The 21,672-nt window shown below is 40.4% G+C and overlaps 1 protein-coding gene across 3 annotated transcripts in view; it reads right to left on the bottom strand.

The window, feature by feature from the left end:
• OPHN1 (oligophrenin 1) overlaps positions 1-21,672 on the bottom strand; it is a 400,049-nt gene that overhangs the window by 133,262 nt on the left and 245,115 nt on the right. For all 3 annotated transcript variants that reach the window (XM_033200949.1, XM_033200948.1, XM_033200947.1), the window contains exons 11-15: positions 19,398-19,489; positions 14,957-15,035; positions 12,342-12,375; positions 11,766-11,828; positions 10,791-10,865 (exon numbers count right to left, since the gene is read on the bottom strand). In XM_033200949.1, the coding sequence (XP_033056840.1) occupies positions 10,791-10,865; positions 11,766-11,828; positions 12,342-12,375; positions 14,957-15,035; positions 19,398-19,489 (343 nt within the window). The remainder of the gene's footprint in view (positions 1-10,790; positions 10,866-11,765; positions 11,829-12,341; positions 12,376-14,956; positions 15,036-19,397; positions 19,490-21,672) is intronic.

Raw genomic sequence — 21,672 nt, 5'->3', positions numbered from 1 at the left:
ATGGTATTCACAAATCCTGTCTAGAACTCTGGCCAGAGGCTGGATGGCCAAAGCCATTAAGGCAAGTGTTTCATCTCTGAAGGAGGCAAATTAACTATCAAACTCAACAGCTGGCTTGAAAGCGGTAGGATCTCCCAGACCACTGGTGGGTACATATGGACACAGAATAATGGCTACACCTTGGGAACCGGAGTGAGGAACAGACTGAGAGTGTACAAATAATTACAGTTTGATAAAATCTTGGGACTGACACAGAAGCTCTGTAGTTTGTTGTTGTTATTGTTGTTTGTTTGTTTGTTTTCTATGATGGTAGTTTCTCCACTAGGGGGAGCCTCCACAGTTGAAACAACCAATATCCACTGAGGGGGTCCCACCCAGAGGACTCTCAGGGACATGCACGGTCCTTGGATAATGAACTGCTGGGGAATAGAGGCCTCTCAGGACAGGAGGACTCTGAAGAGTAAGAGGATAACAAGAGAGAGACAGAGAGAAAGAGAGAGGGGAAGGGAGGAAGGGAGGGAAGGAGGGAGAAGAAAGACACATAAGAAACAAGTGTTTGGTTTTCTCTTCTTGTGATAGTTTGCTAAGAATGATGGTTTCCAGCTGCATCCATGTCCCTACAAAGGACGCAAACTCATCCTTTTTGATGGCTGCATAGTATTCCATGGTGTATATATGCCACATTTTCTTAATCCAGTCTGTCACAGATGGACATTTGGGTTGATTCCAAGTCCTTGCTATTGTGAATAGTGCCGCAATAAACATATGTGTGCATGTGTCTTTGTAGTAGAGTAGTTTATAATCCTATCAGGGGGAGGGGGGAGGAGGGAGGGATTGCATTGGGGAGTTATACATGATATAAACGTTATGCACATGTACCCTAGAACTTAAAGTATAATAATAATAAATAAATAAATAAATAAATAAATAAATAAAAGAAACAAGTGGAACTACAAGATCTTCCTTTGGCCTTTTCAGAAATCTAAGAGGTATGGGTTGTTAATTTCGAAAAGGTACCCAGAGATAAGAGCACCAAGCTGAGGCTGTGAAAAGATAATGAACTGGCCTAGGGAACTCCATGGAAATAGTGAAGCTGTTGAAAACAGAGGGTCTGGCTGGGCGCAGTGGCTCGCGCCTATAATCCCAGCACTTTGGGAGGCCAAGATGGGTGGATCACTTGAGGTCAGGAGTTCCAGACCAGCCTGGCCAGCATGGTGAAGCCCTGTTTCTACCAAAAAATACAAAAATTAGCCATGCCTATAGTCCCAGCTACTTTGGAAGCTGAGGCACGAGGATCGCTTGAACCTGGGAGTCAGAGGCTGCAGCAAGCCACGATTGTGTCACTGCACTCCAGCCTGGGCAACAGAGTGAGACTGTCAAAAGAAAAAAAGAAAAAACAAAAAACCAAAACAAAACAAAACAAAAAACAGATGCTCTGCCCAAGAAGCTCTGCCACCCCTGCTTTTTACATATCCATTCAGGTAACTTGTTGACAACAGTATCTGTCCCAAATTTCAGACATTTCCCGGAATTTCAGAGGGACATGAAAAATACAAAGGCCCATAATAACACTCCATTAAACTAAACATTCTGGAAATTCCGGATAGTATTGTCAACCAAGATTAAGAAATTCTACTCAATATGCTGAAGTGTGAAGCAGAACAGATATACCCAGAAGTAACTACATAACAGCAAGAAATCTACAATAATATAAATTACACTAAGCACATAACTGGTAGAGATGAGGTGGTGATTAACTGTTTTTAGTAAGATGAGGTTTGGCTTCAGAGGATACACTACTATGGGAGGTCATAATATGCCACCCCAAAATACAAAGAATTGTTGACCTGAAGAAAATTAAGAAGCAGCAGGTATAGGAAAGCTCTCTGCCCTCCCTCTATTTGCCTAAAAGCAGAACACAGATTTACAAAGAGAGAGGTATCCCGACCCAACACCCCTTTCTAACAGGGAGAACAAAGGTTAAAAAGGTTAACCACTAAAGACAACTTTGGACACTTATTGGCCTAGAAATGGTAGCAGAGGAATTTATATTAACAAGCCTTACTAACTAGCTATCATCACTCATTTATTTGGCTTCCCAGATGTTGCTGCTACTAGAGATTCAAAGTCCTTTTACTTTGTCTTGTCATGGCTTAAAAAAAAAAAAATACAATCAAAAAAATTACTATTCTTTGTTGAAGGTGATCTATAACCTGAAATTCTAAGCTACCTCTTTGAGAATTACTCATTTCCTGGGTATCCCCCATGTATGTATGAAATACACATACTAATAAGCTTGTTTTCTCTTAATAATCTTGTCTTTTGTTACAAGAGTATGTTCCAACTAAGAACTTATGAGAGTTGAAGAAAAATTGTTTTTTACCCTACAACACCTAAATGGAAAAATGACTGATAAGCAGCAATTTACAAGGTGTTCAAATATAAAGGCATAACAAATATAACCTGACTCTAGACTGTTAATTTTTTTCTTTCTCAAATGGTAATTTCTCCACTAGAGGGAGACCACAGCATGCTTTAAAAGGCAGTGAGTCAAAAAGAGGAATGGGGCTGGGCACTGTGGCTCACGCCTGTAATCCCAGCACTTTGGGGGGCCAAGGTTGGCGGATCACCTGAGGTCAAGAGTTCGAGACCAGCCTGGCCAACATAGTGAAACCCTGTCTCTACTAAAAATACAAAAATTAGCTAGGTGTGTTGGCACGTGTTTGTAATCCCAGCTACTTGGTAGGCTGAGGCAGGAGAATCGCTTGAACCCAGGAGGCGGAGGTTGCAGTGAGCCGAGATCATGTCACTGCAACCTCCACCTCCCAGGTTCAAGTGCTTCTCCTGCCTCAGCCTCCCAAGTAGCTGGGATTACAGGCGCCCACCACGCCTGGCTAATTTTGTATTTTTAGTAGAGATGGGGTTTCGCCATGCTGGCCAGGCTGGTCTTGAACTCCTGACCTCAAGTGATCCACCCATCTCGGTCTCCCAAAGTGCTGGGATTACTGACTTGAGCCACCATGCCCATGAATGGTTTTAAAGCTGAATGTGATCATCTGATCAACAAAGGAAGCACTGAGGAAAAGATGAAGGCAACAACAAGAAGAAATAAAAGATGCCCTCCAACAGAGAAAAGAAGCTACAATTTCCCTTTGCCCATTATCATCTACACAGTTTAAATGAAGAATCACCTCTGACTAGGATGTAGGAATCTTTGAGAAATATGGCTTCCCATGGGAAAATCCTACTGATTTGCTGCTTGTTATCTGTTATTTGCAAATATTAATTACATGTCAGTTCAGATAACTTGGTGGTCCTAATGCTATCTGCAGAGATTAACAAAAGCTATATTTTATGAAACTACATATAACAGAAACTCTGTGCAGTAGTATAATAAAACACAACCATGTATGGAATGGTTCACATTTTTGAGAAAAACAAACATTCTCTAGGAAGAGACATGCATCACAAAAGGTATTCATTAATTCCACAAATATTTCCTATGTGTCAGCCACTGCGCAGAATACCAGATTCCTAGAGATCCAGGTACCTAGTGAAGAAACAAGGACAGAGAAATGCTAGAGCATGTATTACCTGCCTGGGAATTTTGTAAATGCAATTTTCCCAGATGACAGCTACATTTGATATAGGGAAGACTAGTCTTTCAGTTCTGATCACCTTGTCTGGCTACTTGTATCTAGAAGGGTTCCAATGTATGCTCATGGAAAAGATTTTATGAAAGTGGGTTGCCAGTCATAGTATAAGCATGTCAGAATAGGAGGCAAAGGCGATATGTGAAGAATAAGAGAAAATAAAAAAAAAAAAAAAACAAAGAGAAAGAGAGGTAAGCAGTAGCCCTAAACACTGGTGTATGCATTGAATAAATGTTGTGTGAATCAATGAATGAGAGAGAGAGCTGTAAGACAAGGCAAAGGAAAAGGAGAAAGGGGATCATGAGGCAAGGCAGAAGATAAACAATAAGACCTGGAAAAAATTGAAAGCCAATGGAGTTCAAGCAGATAAGATAAGGTATACATTACACATCAGGAAAAGGAAAACTGTTAGTCTCCCAAAGTTAATATATTTTCCTTATATGTTTTACCTTAAGATGGTGAAAGATCTTGGTTTAAGAAATAGGCTGCTTTTTTCCAAGGGGAAGACTATAGTTTCTATTTTCCAGGTGCCTATACTGCTTCATGTCCTTATGCCGCCAGTGAGGATCAACAGAATCCTGAATCTGGGATATTCCAGAGTTTATTTTGTGAGAAAAACGTATGACTGCATCTATGAACTATAGCTGCTGCTAGACACTAAGTTGCAGAAGGCCAGTGATTTCTGTCCCCCTTCTTCACTGTTACATCCCTACCACTTGATAAAGTATCTGGCACTTAGGAGGTACTCAAGAATATTATGTTGAATGGATGAATGAAGAAATGAACACTGCAGGGCATAAGAGATGCTCAGGGCATAGTTCATTTGCCTAACCTGGCTCAAAATGGGGGTTCTGGGGATCCTAGTATTATAAACAGAAATCAAGAGGGTAAATTGGTTGCTCTGGGTCCATAATCCATTTCAGGCAGATAACCTGAAACTGGCTCTGAGATACAGCATGTTTGACAATATTACAGTAAAAAAAAAAAAAAAAAATCTAGTGGCAAAAAGAAATGCCATAGGAGAAAAAGTGAACAGACTGAGTACAGAACAAGTTTCTCCAGAGAAAAGTGTAAATGATACTCTGGCTGGCAAAGAGCTGAAACATCTTGGAAAACATGGTGTCTTAGTCATTTCAGGCTACTATAACAAATTACCAGAGACTGAGTGGCTTATAAACAACAGAAATTTATCTGTCACAGTTCTAGAAGCTGAAAGTCTAAGATAAGGGTGCCAGCATGGGTTCTGATGAGGGCCCTTTTCCAGGTTACATCTTCATTTGATGTAAAGAGAGTAAGCTAGCCCTCTGGCATCTTCTTATAAGGGTATTTATCCCATTCATGAAGGCCCCATCCTTATGATCTTATTCAACCCAAATTATTTCACAAAGGCCCCACCATTATAATGGTATTATACTGGGGAGTCTGTTTCAACATATAAATGGGGGAGGAAGTACAAACATTCACTCCCTAACAGATGTCATATGCCAATGAAAGGAATTTATTTCCGCTCCTTTGAGGAAATAAGTGAGAACGTCACAATGAGTCATAGGTCAATAAGATAACCACTGCCTAAAGGTCTAACCACGGTATTCCAAAAAGGAAGAATCAAGGATGACCTTGAGGTCCACTTAACAGCATCACAGGGAGTGTCCTAAAACTCTCAATGGAATAGTGTATGTAGTAGGAAGATTTCTGGTTCCCAAAGGTGTCCACATCCTAATACTAGGAACCTGGGAATATGTTAAGTCACATGCCAAAGGAGAATTAAGGTTACAGATAGGTTTAAGGTCACTAATCAGCTGACCTTGAGATAGGAATTATTCTGATTATCTGGGTAGAATGAATGTAATCACAAGGGTCCTTTAAAGCAGAAGAGGAAGGCAGAAGACAAAGAACCAGAGTGATGGCAGCATGAGAGAGGCTATGCCTGGTGTTGCTACAGTGGACCATGAGACAAGGAAAGTTCTAGAAGCTGAAAAGGTAAGGGAACAGACTGGCTTCTCCAAAAAAAAAGTAGCCTTGCTGACACCTTGATTTTAGCTCCAGAAGAATGATTTTAGGCTTCTGACCTCCAGAACTATAAGAGAATAAATTTGTATTTGTAATTTTTTTGTTTTTTGTTTTTTTTTGAGATGGAGTCTCGCTGTGTCGCCCAGGCTGGAGCACAGTGGCGCGATCTCGGCTCACTGCAAGCTCCGCCTCCCGGGTTCACGCCATTCTCCTGCCTCAGCCTCCTGAGTAGCTGGGACTACAGGCGCCGGCCACCACACCCAGCTAATTTTTTGTATTTTTAGTAGAGATGGGGTTTCACCATGTTAGCCAGGATGGTCTCGATCTCCTGACCTTGTGATCCGCCCGCCTCGGCCTCCCAAAGTGCTGGGATTACAGGCATGAGCCACCATGCCCGGCCAAAGTTGTATTGTTTTAAGTCATTAAATTTGCGATAATTTATTACAGCAGCACTAGGAAACTAATACAAGCAATCCCCTGGATCCTCATTCATGGTGACATAGCTGAAAGACTCTCCCCAAGTCAGAAACCCTACAGCAGGAAGCAGGTGGCATAGCAACATTGCTAGATTCATATGTCAACAACTGAAATTATTTTTGCTAAGTTAAAATACCTTTAAGAGAAAAATTCCCATCCTACTATTTACATACTTACAAGAATGATAGGAAATGGCATTATGTCAGATGAGAACTAAAGATGAATTTGCTATCAATTATTCAGATATTGAGAAAATAATAGACAAGGAACAAATATTCATATCAAACTTTATTTCTAAACGTTTTTGAACTCAGCTTCATAGTCAAATGCAAATAGAAATAATTTTGAAAGGGTAACAGTAAATATCCATTGATAAATTACTTCAAACTCTAGTGGTACTATTTCAAAGCAAGCATGATTTGAGAATAATCAATGTATTTAAAGTAGTAAGTATAGTAATGGTTAATGTATTGAACCTATGTAAAATTTATGACATACATGTATACATACACGCACATATACAAGGATCTGGCTTTATGAATAAGGTATTTCGATATGTATGAAAAGCTAAAGATCACACCATACGACAGTATCAGAAAGATGGCTAACATATACAGTTGCTTGAAAGATTAACACATAGAGTTCAAGTTCTGCAACTCCTGAAGTGGAGTGTGTTATGTTTTTGTTTTATTTGCTAGGGGACTCTGAACTTCTCATTCAAACAAAGAGTCACATAACTTGAAAGTATTTCTGATTAATGTATTTATTATCTATTTGTCCAAATATATGTGAATTTAATACTAAAGTTGTCTCCAGATGCTGAATAATTCACATTAATTATGAAAATAGAAAAATGACTGTGTGCATATTTCTACTCTATTATCTGTCTATATATATTAGGTATTCCACTTGGTTTCTGAGAAGTCCACATATCTTATTCTAATGCCATAATGATGAAACGAGAAATTTAAATATTTAAACAGGAAATGAAAATAACATAAATAACATCTTACAAGTGACTTGTTACTTCACTCACTACAGCAGGTCCTCTTCTGTTTAGATCCATAGGCCTGTGGCACAGTAAGGGGATTGTGGGAACAACACTTTCCTGTTTATGGCTGTCAACCAGGCTCAACTCTATCAAGAGCCCCTGCTGATACAACCAGTCTCATCGCTCTCCATGCCCCATCTCACCCATCTGCTCCATTGTGAAATACTTAAGAGTCTCTGGAGCACAACATGATTATTAAGACTATAATGACAATGGGAAGCATTTTCATTAATAAGATAGTTATAGCTTGATAAAGGAAAGAGAAATAGAACTCTTACATGAGGTTCCAAGTTGTCCCTGAGATGATCAGATTGGCTTCTCTGTGCCAAGGTGGCTTACGATGGATCCAGCACCAGTGAAGACGCTAATCCTCAGTGCATAAAACCTCATACATAAAGCATCATACAAAAATCTGGTGTAGGCAAGGAATGTGACCAACCAACCAACAGCCTGATTGAAAATAACTATTGATTATGTGTTGCCTTTGACTTTATACTCTGTGTTATATTTTATTTCCCAAAAAGACAAACTTTTGTGCAGGGGAAGAAGAAAAGGCTTTAGTAAATGATAGAAGAAAGCCTACAGTTACAAGTTTAGGAGATGTCATAGGGAAAGAAGTCTGAGGGTTGTTTAGATTAAAAAAATAACAAGAAGTATTCTTTTGACTAGCATAGAGCATGAGACTTAAGAAAAAAAAAAAGAGGGAGAGATGGTACATAACCAAAAGGCAATGGATGTTCACCCTCCAAGATAAATCACGATGGGTCCACATGCAACCAAGGCAACAAGCCCCTAGTGGTATGAGACTAGATCAGGAAAGGGTGAAAAGAAGCAAGACAGCTTTGAGGATCCCAGTGAGACACGCCAGAGAACATCACATGAAAGAAACTTAGAAGGAAGGTCTCCCCACATAACTAGACATTGAAAGGTAACTGAGAGACAGTTTCCCAGTAGAATGTAAGCCCCACAAAGGTGGAATATGTTCACTTTTCAATCCTCAGCCCTGAACACAATGCTTGATGCTCGGGTAGGCACACAAATATTTGCTCAATGAATAAATAAATGAATGAAGCTCATCACCACATCTGGAGTTTCATACATACGGGCCAGGGATCGGGGTTGCCATTTTCATATACAAATAAGGAAGTTAACAGTTTTATATTGTATCTATCAATATTTATATCTAGAACTTCCTGGTATATTTTAGATATTCCTATGAGAGTTAATATTTGGAGGATGGTTTTGAATAAATGAAATACACCAACTCTACCACTTTCCTTAATACTTGAATCAAATTGTACCGCCATGTGTGATTTGAAGGAACCACTTCAGTTCCATCAAAGCCATAAGAGAATCAGTGAGATGCCTGGCATGACATTTTTTAGCTTATTATACAACAGATATAAGAATGTAGTGATACTGGACTATTTTCAATAGTTCAATAATTATCTGAATAAATATCTGAGTTCAAAATTTTTTTAATTTTTCAGAGATTCAATATGCTGGACCATATGAAAAAGTGTCCTTAGCTAATGAGACGGGTTGCAAATTGACCAGGAACAAGCAATCCAAATTTTTAAAAGTCCAGAATGTAAGGTGATTAATGAAAACAGATGCTGAGATACTAATGATGTAATCTGGAATTCCAAAACCACACCTGCTACGACTGAGTGCTATAACATCCTCAAATGTGAGTAGGGTTGGTTGTCAGACCTGCAGGCTTTTGAGAGATTAGCTATGCATCACAGTAAGGACCAAAAAATATGTACTTTATCCAAGTGAGTTTTCCACACTCAATTTGTTCTCTGACACTATGAAAACTCAGCTTACAAGATGCTTCACTGCCACCCACAAAAGGAAGAAAGGTAAGTTTGCAGGGAGAAAAATGCAGGTAGATACCTGTAGATACCATCTACATAGAGAGAGCTTGTGCAGAGACTCCAATATTGATTCCCTCAGCCTTTAGGGCTTCTTGCCTCAGTGATGTCCATTTACCTGAGCATGCTATATAAAGGTGATCATTCTGATGTGTGCCATGACCTTAAGATGACTGAGAAGCACAGGTGCAGTGGGCAAGTGAATATTTGCATTTAGAACTCATCAGAAGATGTCTGAAACAGAGATTTTGTGAGTTGTCAGCATACAGGTGCCAGTAAAAAGCATAAAGAGAGACTACCACTGCCAGCCATGGTGGACTAACTGGTATCAGACTTGCCTTCCTGCTGTAACAACTAGAAAACTGGACAGTATATAGGAAACTCCTGCATGTAGTTATTGAGCAATGGACAACACAGGACTATGACTCTGAGAAGAGGGAAACAAACAAGATAACTGCTACCTTCTCCACAGCCTGCTTCTTAAACGCACTTTTTAGATTGCAGCAGATGGAGTGGGAACTCAAGCTGAGCATGGAAGTCTTGCTAGAAGCAAGACTTGTTGAAGCAGCTAGAATTAGCAAGGCACAGTACCAGAGAAGAGTGAGCTATGTAGAAAAAGAGCTCAACAACTTTACCTGGGGGTGGATACTTTATATCTGGCCTAAGAAAACTTTAAAAGAAGACTCAAATAAATCAAGTTGATCCACAAATAACTGCCCACAAAGAAAATTCAGTCCTCTTTAAAAGAAATCAACAAAATCAAGACACTCAGTAAGTCACAATATCCAGCAACCAATAAAGATTACAAGAAATACTTTTTAAGAAACAAAAATGTGAGCCATAACCAGAATTTTTTAAAAAAATCAATCAATAGAAAAACATGTAAAAAAAAAAAAAAAGAAGAAGAAGTAAACCAGAACAAAGATAGAACTGTAGGAAACACTCAGTCAAGGTGTAAAAAACACAAAGATAAAGGTTCAGCAAGTTACTGAAAAGGAATCCTATAAGATTTAGAAGAGGTCAGGCATTGTGGCTCATGCCTGTAATCCCAGCACTTTGGGAGGCAAAGGCAAGAGGATGATTGAAGGCCAGAAGTTCAAGACCAGCCTAGGCAACATAGTGACACCCCATCACTACAAAAAAATTTAAAAATCAGCCTGGTGTAGTGGCACACGCCTATAGTCCCAGCTACTGAGGAGGCTGAGGTTGAGGCTGCAGTGAACCATGATCATGCCACTGCACTCCAGCCTAGGCGACAGAGTTAGATCCTGTCTAAAAAGGAGAAAAAAGATGTGAGAAGAATCAGAAGAGTGACGATGTGTTATGGAAGTCATGAAGTCACGTAAGGAGAAATTTTCAAAAAAGAGAAAGTGGTCAACAAGGAGATCAAGTAAGACAGAAACTCAAAAGTGTTCACTGGATTTGGTAAGAAGATACCTACTAAGCCTGGCCACGCAGTTCCAGTTGAGACATAGGGGAAGAAGTTGGATTGCTGAGGGTTTCTGGGGTGAATGGGATATGAGGAAGGAGAGATAACAGCCATTTTCAAGGTACAGTTGACTCTGCCCAGGGTGGGCAAGTATGTGTATGTTTTACCTTAGAAAATACTTTTCTTCAACTACTCTACCACATTTTTTAGCAGTGTCTCCTTTCTCTTCCAGTCACATTTCTTTGTAACACATAAAGTACTCCCAGTAAGAATTATCAAAGTAAAATTGTTACCAAAAAAGGCATTCAGCAGCTTCTGAACCTGAATATTGCTGCCCACAGTGCGGTACAACCCTTCTGTCTTGATCCCTAGTGGAGGAAAATATCAGGTTAATTTCACTTGTATAGCTAGAGTTGTCATCTCCCCCTGGTACACTAGAGTCAATTCAGATAGGAAGGGGTCACACTACATACTCCAAGTTCTCCAGCCTTCCCTGTAACAGGGGAATAGTCCTAAAGCATCTCTCCAAATTATCCATCCTTTCATTTGGAGTATACCAAGCCTGCTCATTAATCTGAAGAGAAGAAAACAAACTCTATAGTAAATAGAAGCATGTGCTTAGTTTGGGCAGCAGCAGAAAGCTGAGAATGGTGCTGCCATCTTAGAAAGAAGTTCATTTAATTGAAAAAGAAGGAAGGATCAGCTCTCAAGTTGCTTCTAAGCAGTGACACAAAGCAGGAGAGGGCTGGAGTAAGGCAGCTGTGAAACAAAAGGCCATTCCTGCACCAAGAAGGACTAAAAAAACATTTTAAAGAACAAAGAGACTTGATTCATATACTACACTTGCCCACAGTCTAAATATCCTCAGAAGGAAACCAGAGAGTATCAGCAACCAGAAAGAATGCTGATTCCACATCTCTCTGAGTTTAGTTCTGCCCCCATCAATTTTTATACCAGTATGTATTGTGGCAGAAATTGAACTCTTGATTATTTAGGATAGAACCATCATGACACTGCTTAAGGAGTGCCAGGTACTATTTGAGAATACTTTATAAACTTATAAGCTCTTTAAAAGCAGGAATCCACAATTTATCCAAATATGCTTGCATACCACTAGTTTAGAATTTTCTGAAATTTTCTAGCTTGTATCTACTACACAAGCTTTGTAAACAGTCTTCATTCCTAAAATGCTACTTCAGAGAAATTGCCCAGGATAAAATCAGAGTGACCAGATTCACACAATGCCAAGGCTGTGGTTCAGATCTTACCTTTGGTCTCAATAATATTGATGCACTTCCTGACAAACTTGAAGCCCACTTCATTTAGCTCCACTGTTTCAAGCAAAGGAAAACAGTTAGTGCCTGCTGCAACAGGTGTCACCTATTAAACATTTAATGACTATGCAAAGGGACTGCATTGAGAGAGCCAAGGGTTTTTGGTTGCTCATTTCCAATCACCCTTAAATGGAAAGATTCGTTTATTCAGGGAAGGTTGAGCATTTTAACTCTTATAACACAAAATACTTCTATTTAGCTCTTTGCATTGTCTGTTTTCGGCATGAGCAAAGTCATATGTGAAATGTTAGCCTAAAAATACACACAATTTCTATCATGCTTCCAGATCAGGAAGGATGTTTCTCTACCCACGATGTAAGCTAACACAAAGTGTCTACCTTAGTTCAATTACCAGACACATTTAAAAAATATATGGCTGAATTTTATTTCACACAAAGGCATCCATATTCAGACTTGCATTAATAGTACACATCATTAATGATGGTATTACTATGAATAGGACAGGTGGCAGTTTATAATGCTAGTAGACCAAAAATTTGAGTGACTCACTTTCTTGCTGTTTTGTTATAGGGCTGTGGTAGATCTACAAAAGAAGATAAATAGAAAGATCCATGGCTATTGTCAATCAATATAGGAAAACAGAGAACATAATATTAAATCTCTTTCCCCAGATAGGCATTAAAAAATGATTAGAAACTCCAGGATGTCAACAAGATAGGCAAGTGGGCTAAACATAACCATTTTGCCAAGATTGCTAGAAAATACTTGAACAGGCCAGGCATGGTGGCTCAGGCCTGTAATCCCAGAAATTTGGGAGGCCAAGGCAGGCAGATCACTTGAGGTCAGGAGTTTAAGACTAGTCTGGTGAACATCATGAAACCTCATCTCTACAAAAATCCAAAAATTTGCCAGGCATGGTGGCATGCACCCGTAATCCCAACTGTTCAGGAGGCTGAGTCAGGAGAATCTCTTGAACCCAGGAGGTGGAGGCTGCAGTGAGCTGAGATCACACCACTGTACTTCAACCTGGGCAACAGAGTGAGACTCCGTCTCAAAAAAAAGAAAAAAGAAAATACTTAAACAATCACTGAAAATTACACTGAATTTCACACAGTTCACCGTAGCTAAAGTTGTAGCCAATCCATCTTAGATATTTCCTTATGTAATGCCTGGGGCATTTTTATAATAAAGCAAGAGACCAGGAAAGTGTTTTCCTCATGACTATGTACCTGTCTGATGGACATTATAAAATTCAAATGTTCCTAATACCAATCTCCCACCCTCAAAGACTAGTTGATGAATGCTTCTCTGTGGAAAGGCAAATGTCCATCTGAAAGAGATCCATGAATACACCAAGATTTGTCTGTGTTATCTTGGAGTATGCACTGTGATAGCTTTGTGAGAGACCAGAAAGGAGACTGTTGACTCTTGAAGTCTAGTCCTGGCTCTACCTCTACCTCTTAGGAAATTTGGGCATGCCCTTTCCATTCTCCAGATCTCAAAATTTATATCAGTAAAGTGATCAGGGTTGGAGTAGACATTCCTTCAAGCCCTGATCTTCTTTGACAGTTTAGGCAAAGGCATGGACGAGATATGTAAGACTAGTGAACTGGAGTGTTTAGTAAAGGAGCAACAACATTAGTAATGTGAGGCTGCAGGAAATGAGCCCTCTATATGCCATCTGCTAAGAGTCTGTTTGAACAGCCTGTCCTTAAAATAAGTTCTGTATATGTGTGTATGCCCACAGATATTTCAGTAGGAGATATTTCTGTGCCAGCCGGCCTTTGCTGCTACTTTTCTAAACAAGGGATTTGTGGGAAAATCTGCCATGATCTAGTTGGTATGGATCCACATTCAGTGGGCCCATGTGCTCACATCATTCTCCACAAAAAGCCATCTGCATCCTTTGATTTTTGAAAACCTAAAGGGAGAGCAAACTTAAGAGAGGGAATTGAAAGATAAATGCCTTGCTGAGCTTCCTAGCATCTGCCTACAGAAACGTCACAAGCATGAAAGAGTTCAGCAGCAGGTTTCTGGGAAGTGACAGAAGGAAGACAGTGCTGGAATATTTTCTGGATGGTAGTCTTCAGAATGCCAAGTCTCTCCTGCTACCTTCCAGTTTACTATAAGTGTAATCTGGGATCTAGTTACCCCTCTAAATTCTCCAGGATACTGAGGACGCATAGAAAGAAAAACCTAGAATGCATTTTCTCTCCTAGCCAGTTTTTCACTTGAATAAAGCAAGGAAATAAGACTGTATCTGAACACTGCTGGATCTTTGGAGTTTTGTATCCCATCATTCAGACCGGCTAGCACATTGTGGTTTACAAGATGACTTCCATCTGGTTTTTCTAAGCAACCCTGTGAGATAGGTAGAAAGAAATTATTAAAGCCGTTTTACTGAGGAGAAGAAAACTGAATCTCAGAGAGGTGAAATGATTTGCCCAGGGTCACGTAACCATTTAATTGCAGAACTAGTACCTATATCCAAGCTTTTGGAATTCCAACACCAGGAAGCTGATATTATGTCATATGCCACTAAGAAACCAGAATGTTTTTCAATTACTTCCAACTGTTCCTATTGGTCGCTTGACGATAATCAGTAACGCTTTCAAGGGATTGCTTGTCCTCCTGCATAACGGTGTTCTAAATGGAACAGTACATCTTGTGATACAGGACGGCAATGCCATCTCTGCTACCAGCTGTACCCTTGAAGAGAATAGCTGAGTTGGTGGTATAAGGGTGAGGCAGAGAAATCATTCTGAATAAATATTTAATAAGTGCTTATTTATAACTATGGCAATTATTTTTCATATTAATTAACACATATTGATTTCATAACCTGAAAAATGGCTTAATTCTTTCTGAAAAATAGCTTATGGGCATAGCTACATAGTCTAACACTAGAGCAGGGAGCTGAGAGATCTGCATTCTAAGCCCAGTTTTGATGTCTTCTCTGAGGGTGGTCTCAGAAAAGTCCCTCAACCTTTCTGGAACTCCAGTTGCCTTACCTGCTAAGAGATGTGGAAACAATTCCTTACAGCTCTAAAACTGAGACTAAACAATCCATTACCATTTAATTGTCTGAGACCCACTGATAACACTAGAGGGCACTCATACACTGGCATAAGCTGGGGAGGCTTCCCCAGTGTCAGGTAACTTACAGGTTCTTTCCCATCCATGGCTTCCATCCATAGCCTTCTGTTAGCTTCTGAAAGGGCCTGCAGAGTAATGGTTCCTGGCCTGAGGAGGAAAAATGATAAGTATAAAGCAGAAAATTCATCTGAGAGAATGGAGTCCTGTGATCTAGGGTCCCTCTCTGCCCTGGAGGTTGCCACACTGAACAAGCACAGGCCTACAGAATACTCATTTTTCAAAATCTCTTTTACTCAAGAAAACAACAGGCAATTTAGAGAACAGTAACTTTGGGAACCATGGAGGTGGGGGTGGTATCTTGGTGGCCTTGTGCCAGGATCATGCAAGAAATAGGAAGGTAACTATCAAGATGCCTCCATAATGCACACCTAAATTGGCCCCATTGTGCTTGAACCAAATAAAGGCTCTCCTTGCCTTACTCTGTTGGAAGCCAGCCACTTTGTCTGAGTTCTAGGAATGCGCATGTACATCACAGGCACATTCATCTGTCAGTAAAATGGCTTTGCTTCTTCTAGCACCTGCGATGTCCAAGAAACATTTTGAGTTGGAATAAATTCAACAACATGAGTACTGGCTAAGACACAGGGAGGAGGCATTTTGGCTAACAAGCAATTTTATGACTAATAAAAAAACCTAATATTTACTGAATGCTTACTTGGTGACAAATTTTGCTCCAAGTAAACTATGTATATTAACTCAATTAATATACACAATAAGGCAGTTATAGTAATCATCTCTACTTCACAGAAGGGGAAACTGAGGCACGGAGTAATTATCCAAGGTCATGTAGCAGGGAACTACTAGAGACAGGACTTAAATCCAGAAAGTCTGGTCCAGTAGCCATATTCTTCACTACAACAATATAAGGCCTCTTCTGCCTGGCACACGGCTTCAAACCCTGTTTTATTCATTCATTTGCAGGCTACCTGCTGTGGTCTGAATACTCCCCAAAATTCATAGGTTGAAACTTAACTACCAATGTGATGATATTAAGAAATGGGACCTTCAGGAGGTGAGTGGGTGATAAGGGTAGAACCTCATGAATGGGATTAGGGTCCTTTTACAAAACTTGAAAGAGTGGGTTCACTCCCTTCCGTCTCTTCTGACATACGAGGACACAGTGTTGGTGCTCTCTGGAGGGCACTGCAACAGGATGCCATCTTGGAAACAGAGACCAGGTCCTCACCAGACACTGAAACTGCTTGGACTTCCAGCTTCTAGAAATGTGACAAATGAATTTCTGTCGTTGATATATTACTGAGTCTCAGGTATTTTGTCATAACATCTCAAATGGACTAAGACACGACTAACTACCCAGAGGTTTCCTAAGTTGTTATGCTCTTTATGATCTTTTTAGATCTTTGTGACTCAACTGGAATTTTGAGATTAACCACACTTTATGCAAGGTATAAAGTCTCCTTGCTTTCTGTTGGCTACCTGACCCATCAGGAAAACATTTTTCCTTCCATAAATTCTATGATAAGATGAGACCTCTCCTAGCATCATAGAATGATAAAAGCAATGCCAAGAGAGTTCAGCCACCCTGGATAAGTAACTAGGCCTCTCTAGACCTCGGTTTCTTTATCTGAAAGGGTGCTGGAACACAGGAGCTGGGAGGTCCTTTCCATTACTGATATCGTAGGAATCCTGTTCTACCTGCTGGAATCATGGGGCTCCTGTCCTACCATCTCTTACTTCATTAAAGCACCTCTTAATGACAGTCTTGTGGTTACTGGCAACAATATATACTTCCACAGCCACCTTGAATGGGGTCATCCATTGTTAACACAGAAATGATAGAGATTCACAAACCAAAATTCAAATAACATCACCTCCTTCATGTGACTGTGGTGACAACTAAAGGAAATTATACACTTAAATGGTTGATAACAGTCCTGTCACAAAGGAGGTACTTGGCAAATGTTAGCAATTGTTTTTATTTTTATCACAATTAGTTTTGTTGCTATTGTTACTAAAACATTTCAAGCTCTGCCTTGCTATGAGCCTGTCATTTTAAATACTGCTAAGAGCCTAAATTTAGAACCAGATGCAGTGATTCACACCTGTAATATGAGCACTTTGGGAGGCCGATAGGGTAGAATCACTGCAAGCCAGGAGTTGAAGACCAGCCTGGGCAACATAGCAAGCCCCCACAGCTACAAAAAATAAAAAATTAGCCAGATGTGGTGGTACACACCTGTCAGTCCCAGCTACTCAGGAGGCTCAGGCAAGAGGATCACTTGAACCTGTGCCAATACAAACCAACCTGGGCAACAGAGTAAGACCCTCTCTCTAAAAAACTAAAAGTTAAAAAAATAAAAAATCTTATCCTCTCTTCCTGACATAGAAAAAGGTGACTCAAAGAGCCCTTGCTCTGTGCTCCAGGGAATGTGAGTACAGCTGCCTGATGCCTGCTAGAAAGCCTGACTCTCTTCCTTATATCAGATTGACTAGCCAGAAAAGCAGATGTCATGTCACTCAAAAGATTCCACATGCAGAGAGGGGCCTCAGCACCTGTTCATTATTATATTTAATGCTCTCTTTTGCAGTTTGTTTCTTCTGCTTATAATAGACAATAGAACAAAATTAAAAACAGCATGGAGCCAGGCACAGTGGCTTATGCCTATAATCCCAGCACTTTGGGAGGCCGAGGCAGGTAGATGTCTTGAGGCCAGTTCAGGTCGAGCCTGGCCAACATGGTGAAACCCCATTTCTATTAAAAATACAAAAATTAGCTGGACATGGTGGCACATGCCTGTAGTCCCAGCTACTTGGGAGGCTGAGGCAGGAGACTCGTTTGAGCCTGGGAGGTGGAGGTTGTGTACCACTGCACTCCAGCCTGGGCAAGAGAGAGAGATACCATCTCAAAACAAACAAAACAAACAAAAAGAAACCAGCATGGGCTTTGCAGACCGGAGACCTACAGACTAGGGTTTGAGCTCAGCCTCACCACTTACTACGTGACTTTAGTTGGGCAAGTCAGTTAAATGTATGTGGGTCTCAGTTTCCTCACTGGTAAAATGGGGGGTAGATTAAATGAGGGGATGTTTTGTAAAGTGCACAGTATATAATAACTAAAAGTGTAGATGCATCAAAACCTTAATCCCTGGGTTCTAGTGTCAAAATTCTTCAGCATTCTGGGATAAGAAAAAAACACACTTAAGAATAAACATCAAATTTAGTACTTATCATGAGCCATGCATAGCACCAGGTACAAGAAACATAAATTGATCCTAGCCCCTAACCACGGGGACAAACTGTTTGCAACTGCTTGAGTTGGGGATATTATTTGCATAAAAGGTGAGCCACAGCCAACAGTAATTTTCCTCTTCCTACTGGAACTGAGGCTATCAGGAAAATGAGTGACAGTCTCGTGGTTACTGGCAACAATATATACTTGCAGAGCCATCTCAACTGGGATCATCCATTTTTATCAAAGAAATGATATAGATTCACAAATTGAAATTGTGAGGGTCAAATGATAATCTCTCAATTTTGAAATAAGGAAACAAGCTAAGTCCTTTATTCCCTGATTTTTTAAAAATGCCCTCATCATTTAGTCTGTTATGATCCCAGTCACTGCCAGTTTTGTTCACGTGACATTGTAATTCACCATTCAAGTTCCTTTCTAGCAATCTGATCATTTTGCAAAATTCTATTCTATTACTAAGTATCTAACACATAGAAATAAAAGGTTGAGATAAAATCTAGAAACAGATTTATTCTGTTTATTTTGGCACAACCACCCAACTATAAAGCATGTCTTTCTCCACAATAATGCCAAATGCGCTCATTTGAAATTTTAATGGTTAAAATTCTCCTCTCCTCTGATAAAACTGCTCAGTTCAAGTAAAAAAAGAAGGCACTGGGGAGAAACAAACACAACGAAGTCCAAAATGTGCAAGACTTAGCTCTAAGATCTGAAAGGTGATAATCACACTATTTCCAGTTCATATGAGTACCTGTAAAGTAGGGAAGGTCTGCATCATTTTTGCACCAAATGGGGGGAAATAACTTTCTAATACACCATGACCCTCTACCCCATCTTCCCTCCCTCAAAAATGTGTGCCATTCATTTGTTCTTTTATGTGATATTAGGAGATTTAACAAAGAATGAGCTTTGTTATCCTTTCCTTCTTGCAGGATCACCAAATGTTGACCTTCTGCACATATGATAGCAAATTAAATCCCAGGAGAGACTTTTTCTTCCTAGAGCAAGTGAGGCAAAGCTGACAGAAGCTTGCACAGAGAAAAGCAGCACTGGGCCAGGTCTAGCAGGGATCCCTGGGAAGGGCAGTCAGAAGAGCTGGCTTGAATAGACTCACAACAAAGTCCTGAATAGACTTACTCATTGTCATCAATGTGGGATGATGGAAGAAAATAAAAGACCTACCCAGGCTAAGCATCTGGCACGTGGGGACATTGCCAATTCACAGCGGCACAGCTTACCTTTCATTAGTTTCTATATCAAAACAGAACCTCTTGTCAATAGACTCCGTCTTCCTTCTCACACAGTACTTCAGTGTTAAGTCCAAGGGCCCCTGATATGAAACAAGAATTAACAGGCAATTTTTTTTAAAAAGACACAGAAGCTGTTTCTGCTTCCTACAGTGTCTTCAGTGTCACTTGGAAGGCGTCTGGTGAAGGCAGCAGGAGCAATGTGTAGACTCACTGAGAATCTTGTCCCTTCAAATAGTATTTGCAGCAAGATGGCAGATGGTTTCTCCCCGCTCCAAGTATCAATGGCTGAGACCAGGAGAAATTGTTCAGAGTCATCCAGCACTCTTTCCCAAGAAGGAAGACTTAACAGGAAGCTCAATACACATCATGTAAGGGGAGTGTAGGAGAAATGGGCTGCCTGAATGGCATTAAGTGTACAGAATAAAATTTTCATGAGGCCTTTAGGGAAGGAAATTGTGACAGGGTAAGTGGCTGTCTAAAACCTCCCTTAGAAAGTCAGAGGGTAGCTGAGCAAGGAAGCTTCCATTAAGTGGCAGATGAAGGAGGGGAGAAAAACATTTCTGTCCCCCAACATCCAGACTCTTTAGGATGACAGAAATCACAAACTTAATTGCTCAAAAGGTAGTGCAAAAGTAGAGAAATAGTAAATGTGTGTATTAGTCATGGTGACATTTGATATTTCATATGTGCAGCAAGGACAGGTGGCCCACTTTAGTCCTGTAGGTAATTAAGGGAATTAAAACCCGCTGTGTCCACAGACTAAAATTCTGCAGTGTCACCTTGTTCAGATTCCCTCTCTTATCTCAACAGAGACCATGTGATAAAGGAAAGAGAAGTAACATTTATCACTTACTGTGTACCATATATTACACTACATATTCTTTTTTTTTTTTTTTTTTTTTTTTTTTGAGATGCAGTCTTGCTCTGTCACCCAGACTAGAATACAATGATAGTGGTGTGACCTCAGCTCACTGCAACCTCCGCTACCCGGGTTCAAGCGATTCTTCTGCCTCAGCCTCCTGAGTAGCTGGGATCACAGGTGCGCACCATGCCCGACTAATTTTTGTATTTTTAGTAGAGATGAGATTTCACCATGTTGGTCAGGGTGGTCTTGAACTCCTGACCTCGTGATCCACCCACCTCAGCCTCCCAAAGTGCTGGGATTACAGGCATGAGCCACCGTGCCCAGCCTATGCCAGGTATTTTTAAGCCGCTTTTCTTGTTAACAACCATTATAGAGAAGTGACACCTAAAGAGGTAAAACGGCATACTCAAAGTCATCCAAATTGGTATAGCGGAAATAACAACACACTAGAAAGCTTAAGACCTAGGGTCTTGTCTCAGTTATGCCATTTACCAGCTATGTGACCCTGGCCAAAACACAGCAGGTCATGCCTGTAATCCCAGCACTTTGGGAGGCCAAGGCAGGTGGATCACGTGAGGTCAGGAGTTGGAGACCAGCCTGGCCAAGATGGCAAAACCCCATCTCTACTAAAAATACAAAAATTAGTCAGGCATAGTAGTGGGCGCCTGTAATCCCAGCTACTTGGGAGGCTGAGGCAGGAGAATCGCTTGAAACCAGGAGGCAGAGGCTGCAGTGAGCCAAGATCGCGCCACTGTACTCCAGCCTGGGTGACAAGGCAATATTCCGTCTCGTGAATGAATGAATGAATAAATAAATAAATAAATACATACATACATAAATCATATTCCATCTCCAAGTCTTAACTTTACAATCTATTAAATGGGAATAACACAACCCACTGTGGTATCTCAAGTTAGAAAACACTGCCCAGGTGCCTAGATACTATGACATACAAACTGGCCCATGTGGCTCATTACCCAATACTTCTTGCTCGTCAGCACACTCAACCACTTGCAGGCCAATCTGTCCTTGCTCCTGCACTATAACAACTCAACTCTAAGTTAATCCTTCAGTATGCCTTCCTACCCCCAAATTTGGGATGCCACACATTAGTCTTTCAAAATGAGGGTTATGAGCAAAGTCACAGACTCACTCTATCTCTTTAAATTCTCAATGCCCACAGCTTCAATGGCATTTCAGCTCAGGGACCTAGGCCCTGCCCATCACTCCAATCTCATCTCCAGTGACTGCTCAACTATTTAATGCCCCTACAATGCAAAAGTACTCTTATTTCACACACGTATCATGCTATTTCAAGATTGCATGACTTTGCCTATATTAATCCCTCCACCCAAAATGACCTTGTCTATCTTCTTTGCCTGACTAAACTCTTACTTA

Source organism: Trachypithecus francoisi, unplaced genomic scaffold (genome assembly GCF_009764315.1).
Source record: "Trachypithecus francoisi isolate TF-2019V2 unplaced genomic scaffold, Tfra_2.0 Lachesis_group6, whole genome shotgun sequence".
NCBI lineage: Eukaryota > Metazoa > Chordata > Mammalia > Primates > Cercopithecidae > Trachypithecus > Trachypithecus francoisi.
The sequence above is the reverse complement of the archived record's forward strand: the minus strand, read 5'-3'. Positions and strand labels throughout refer to the sequence as shown.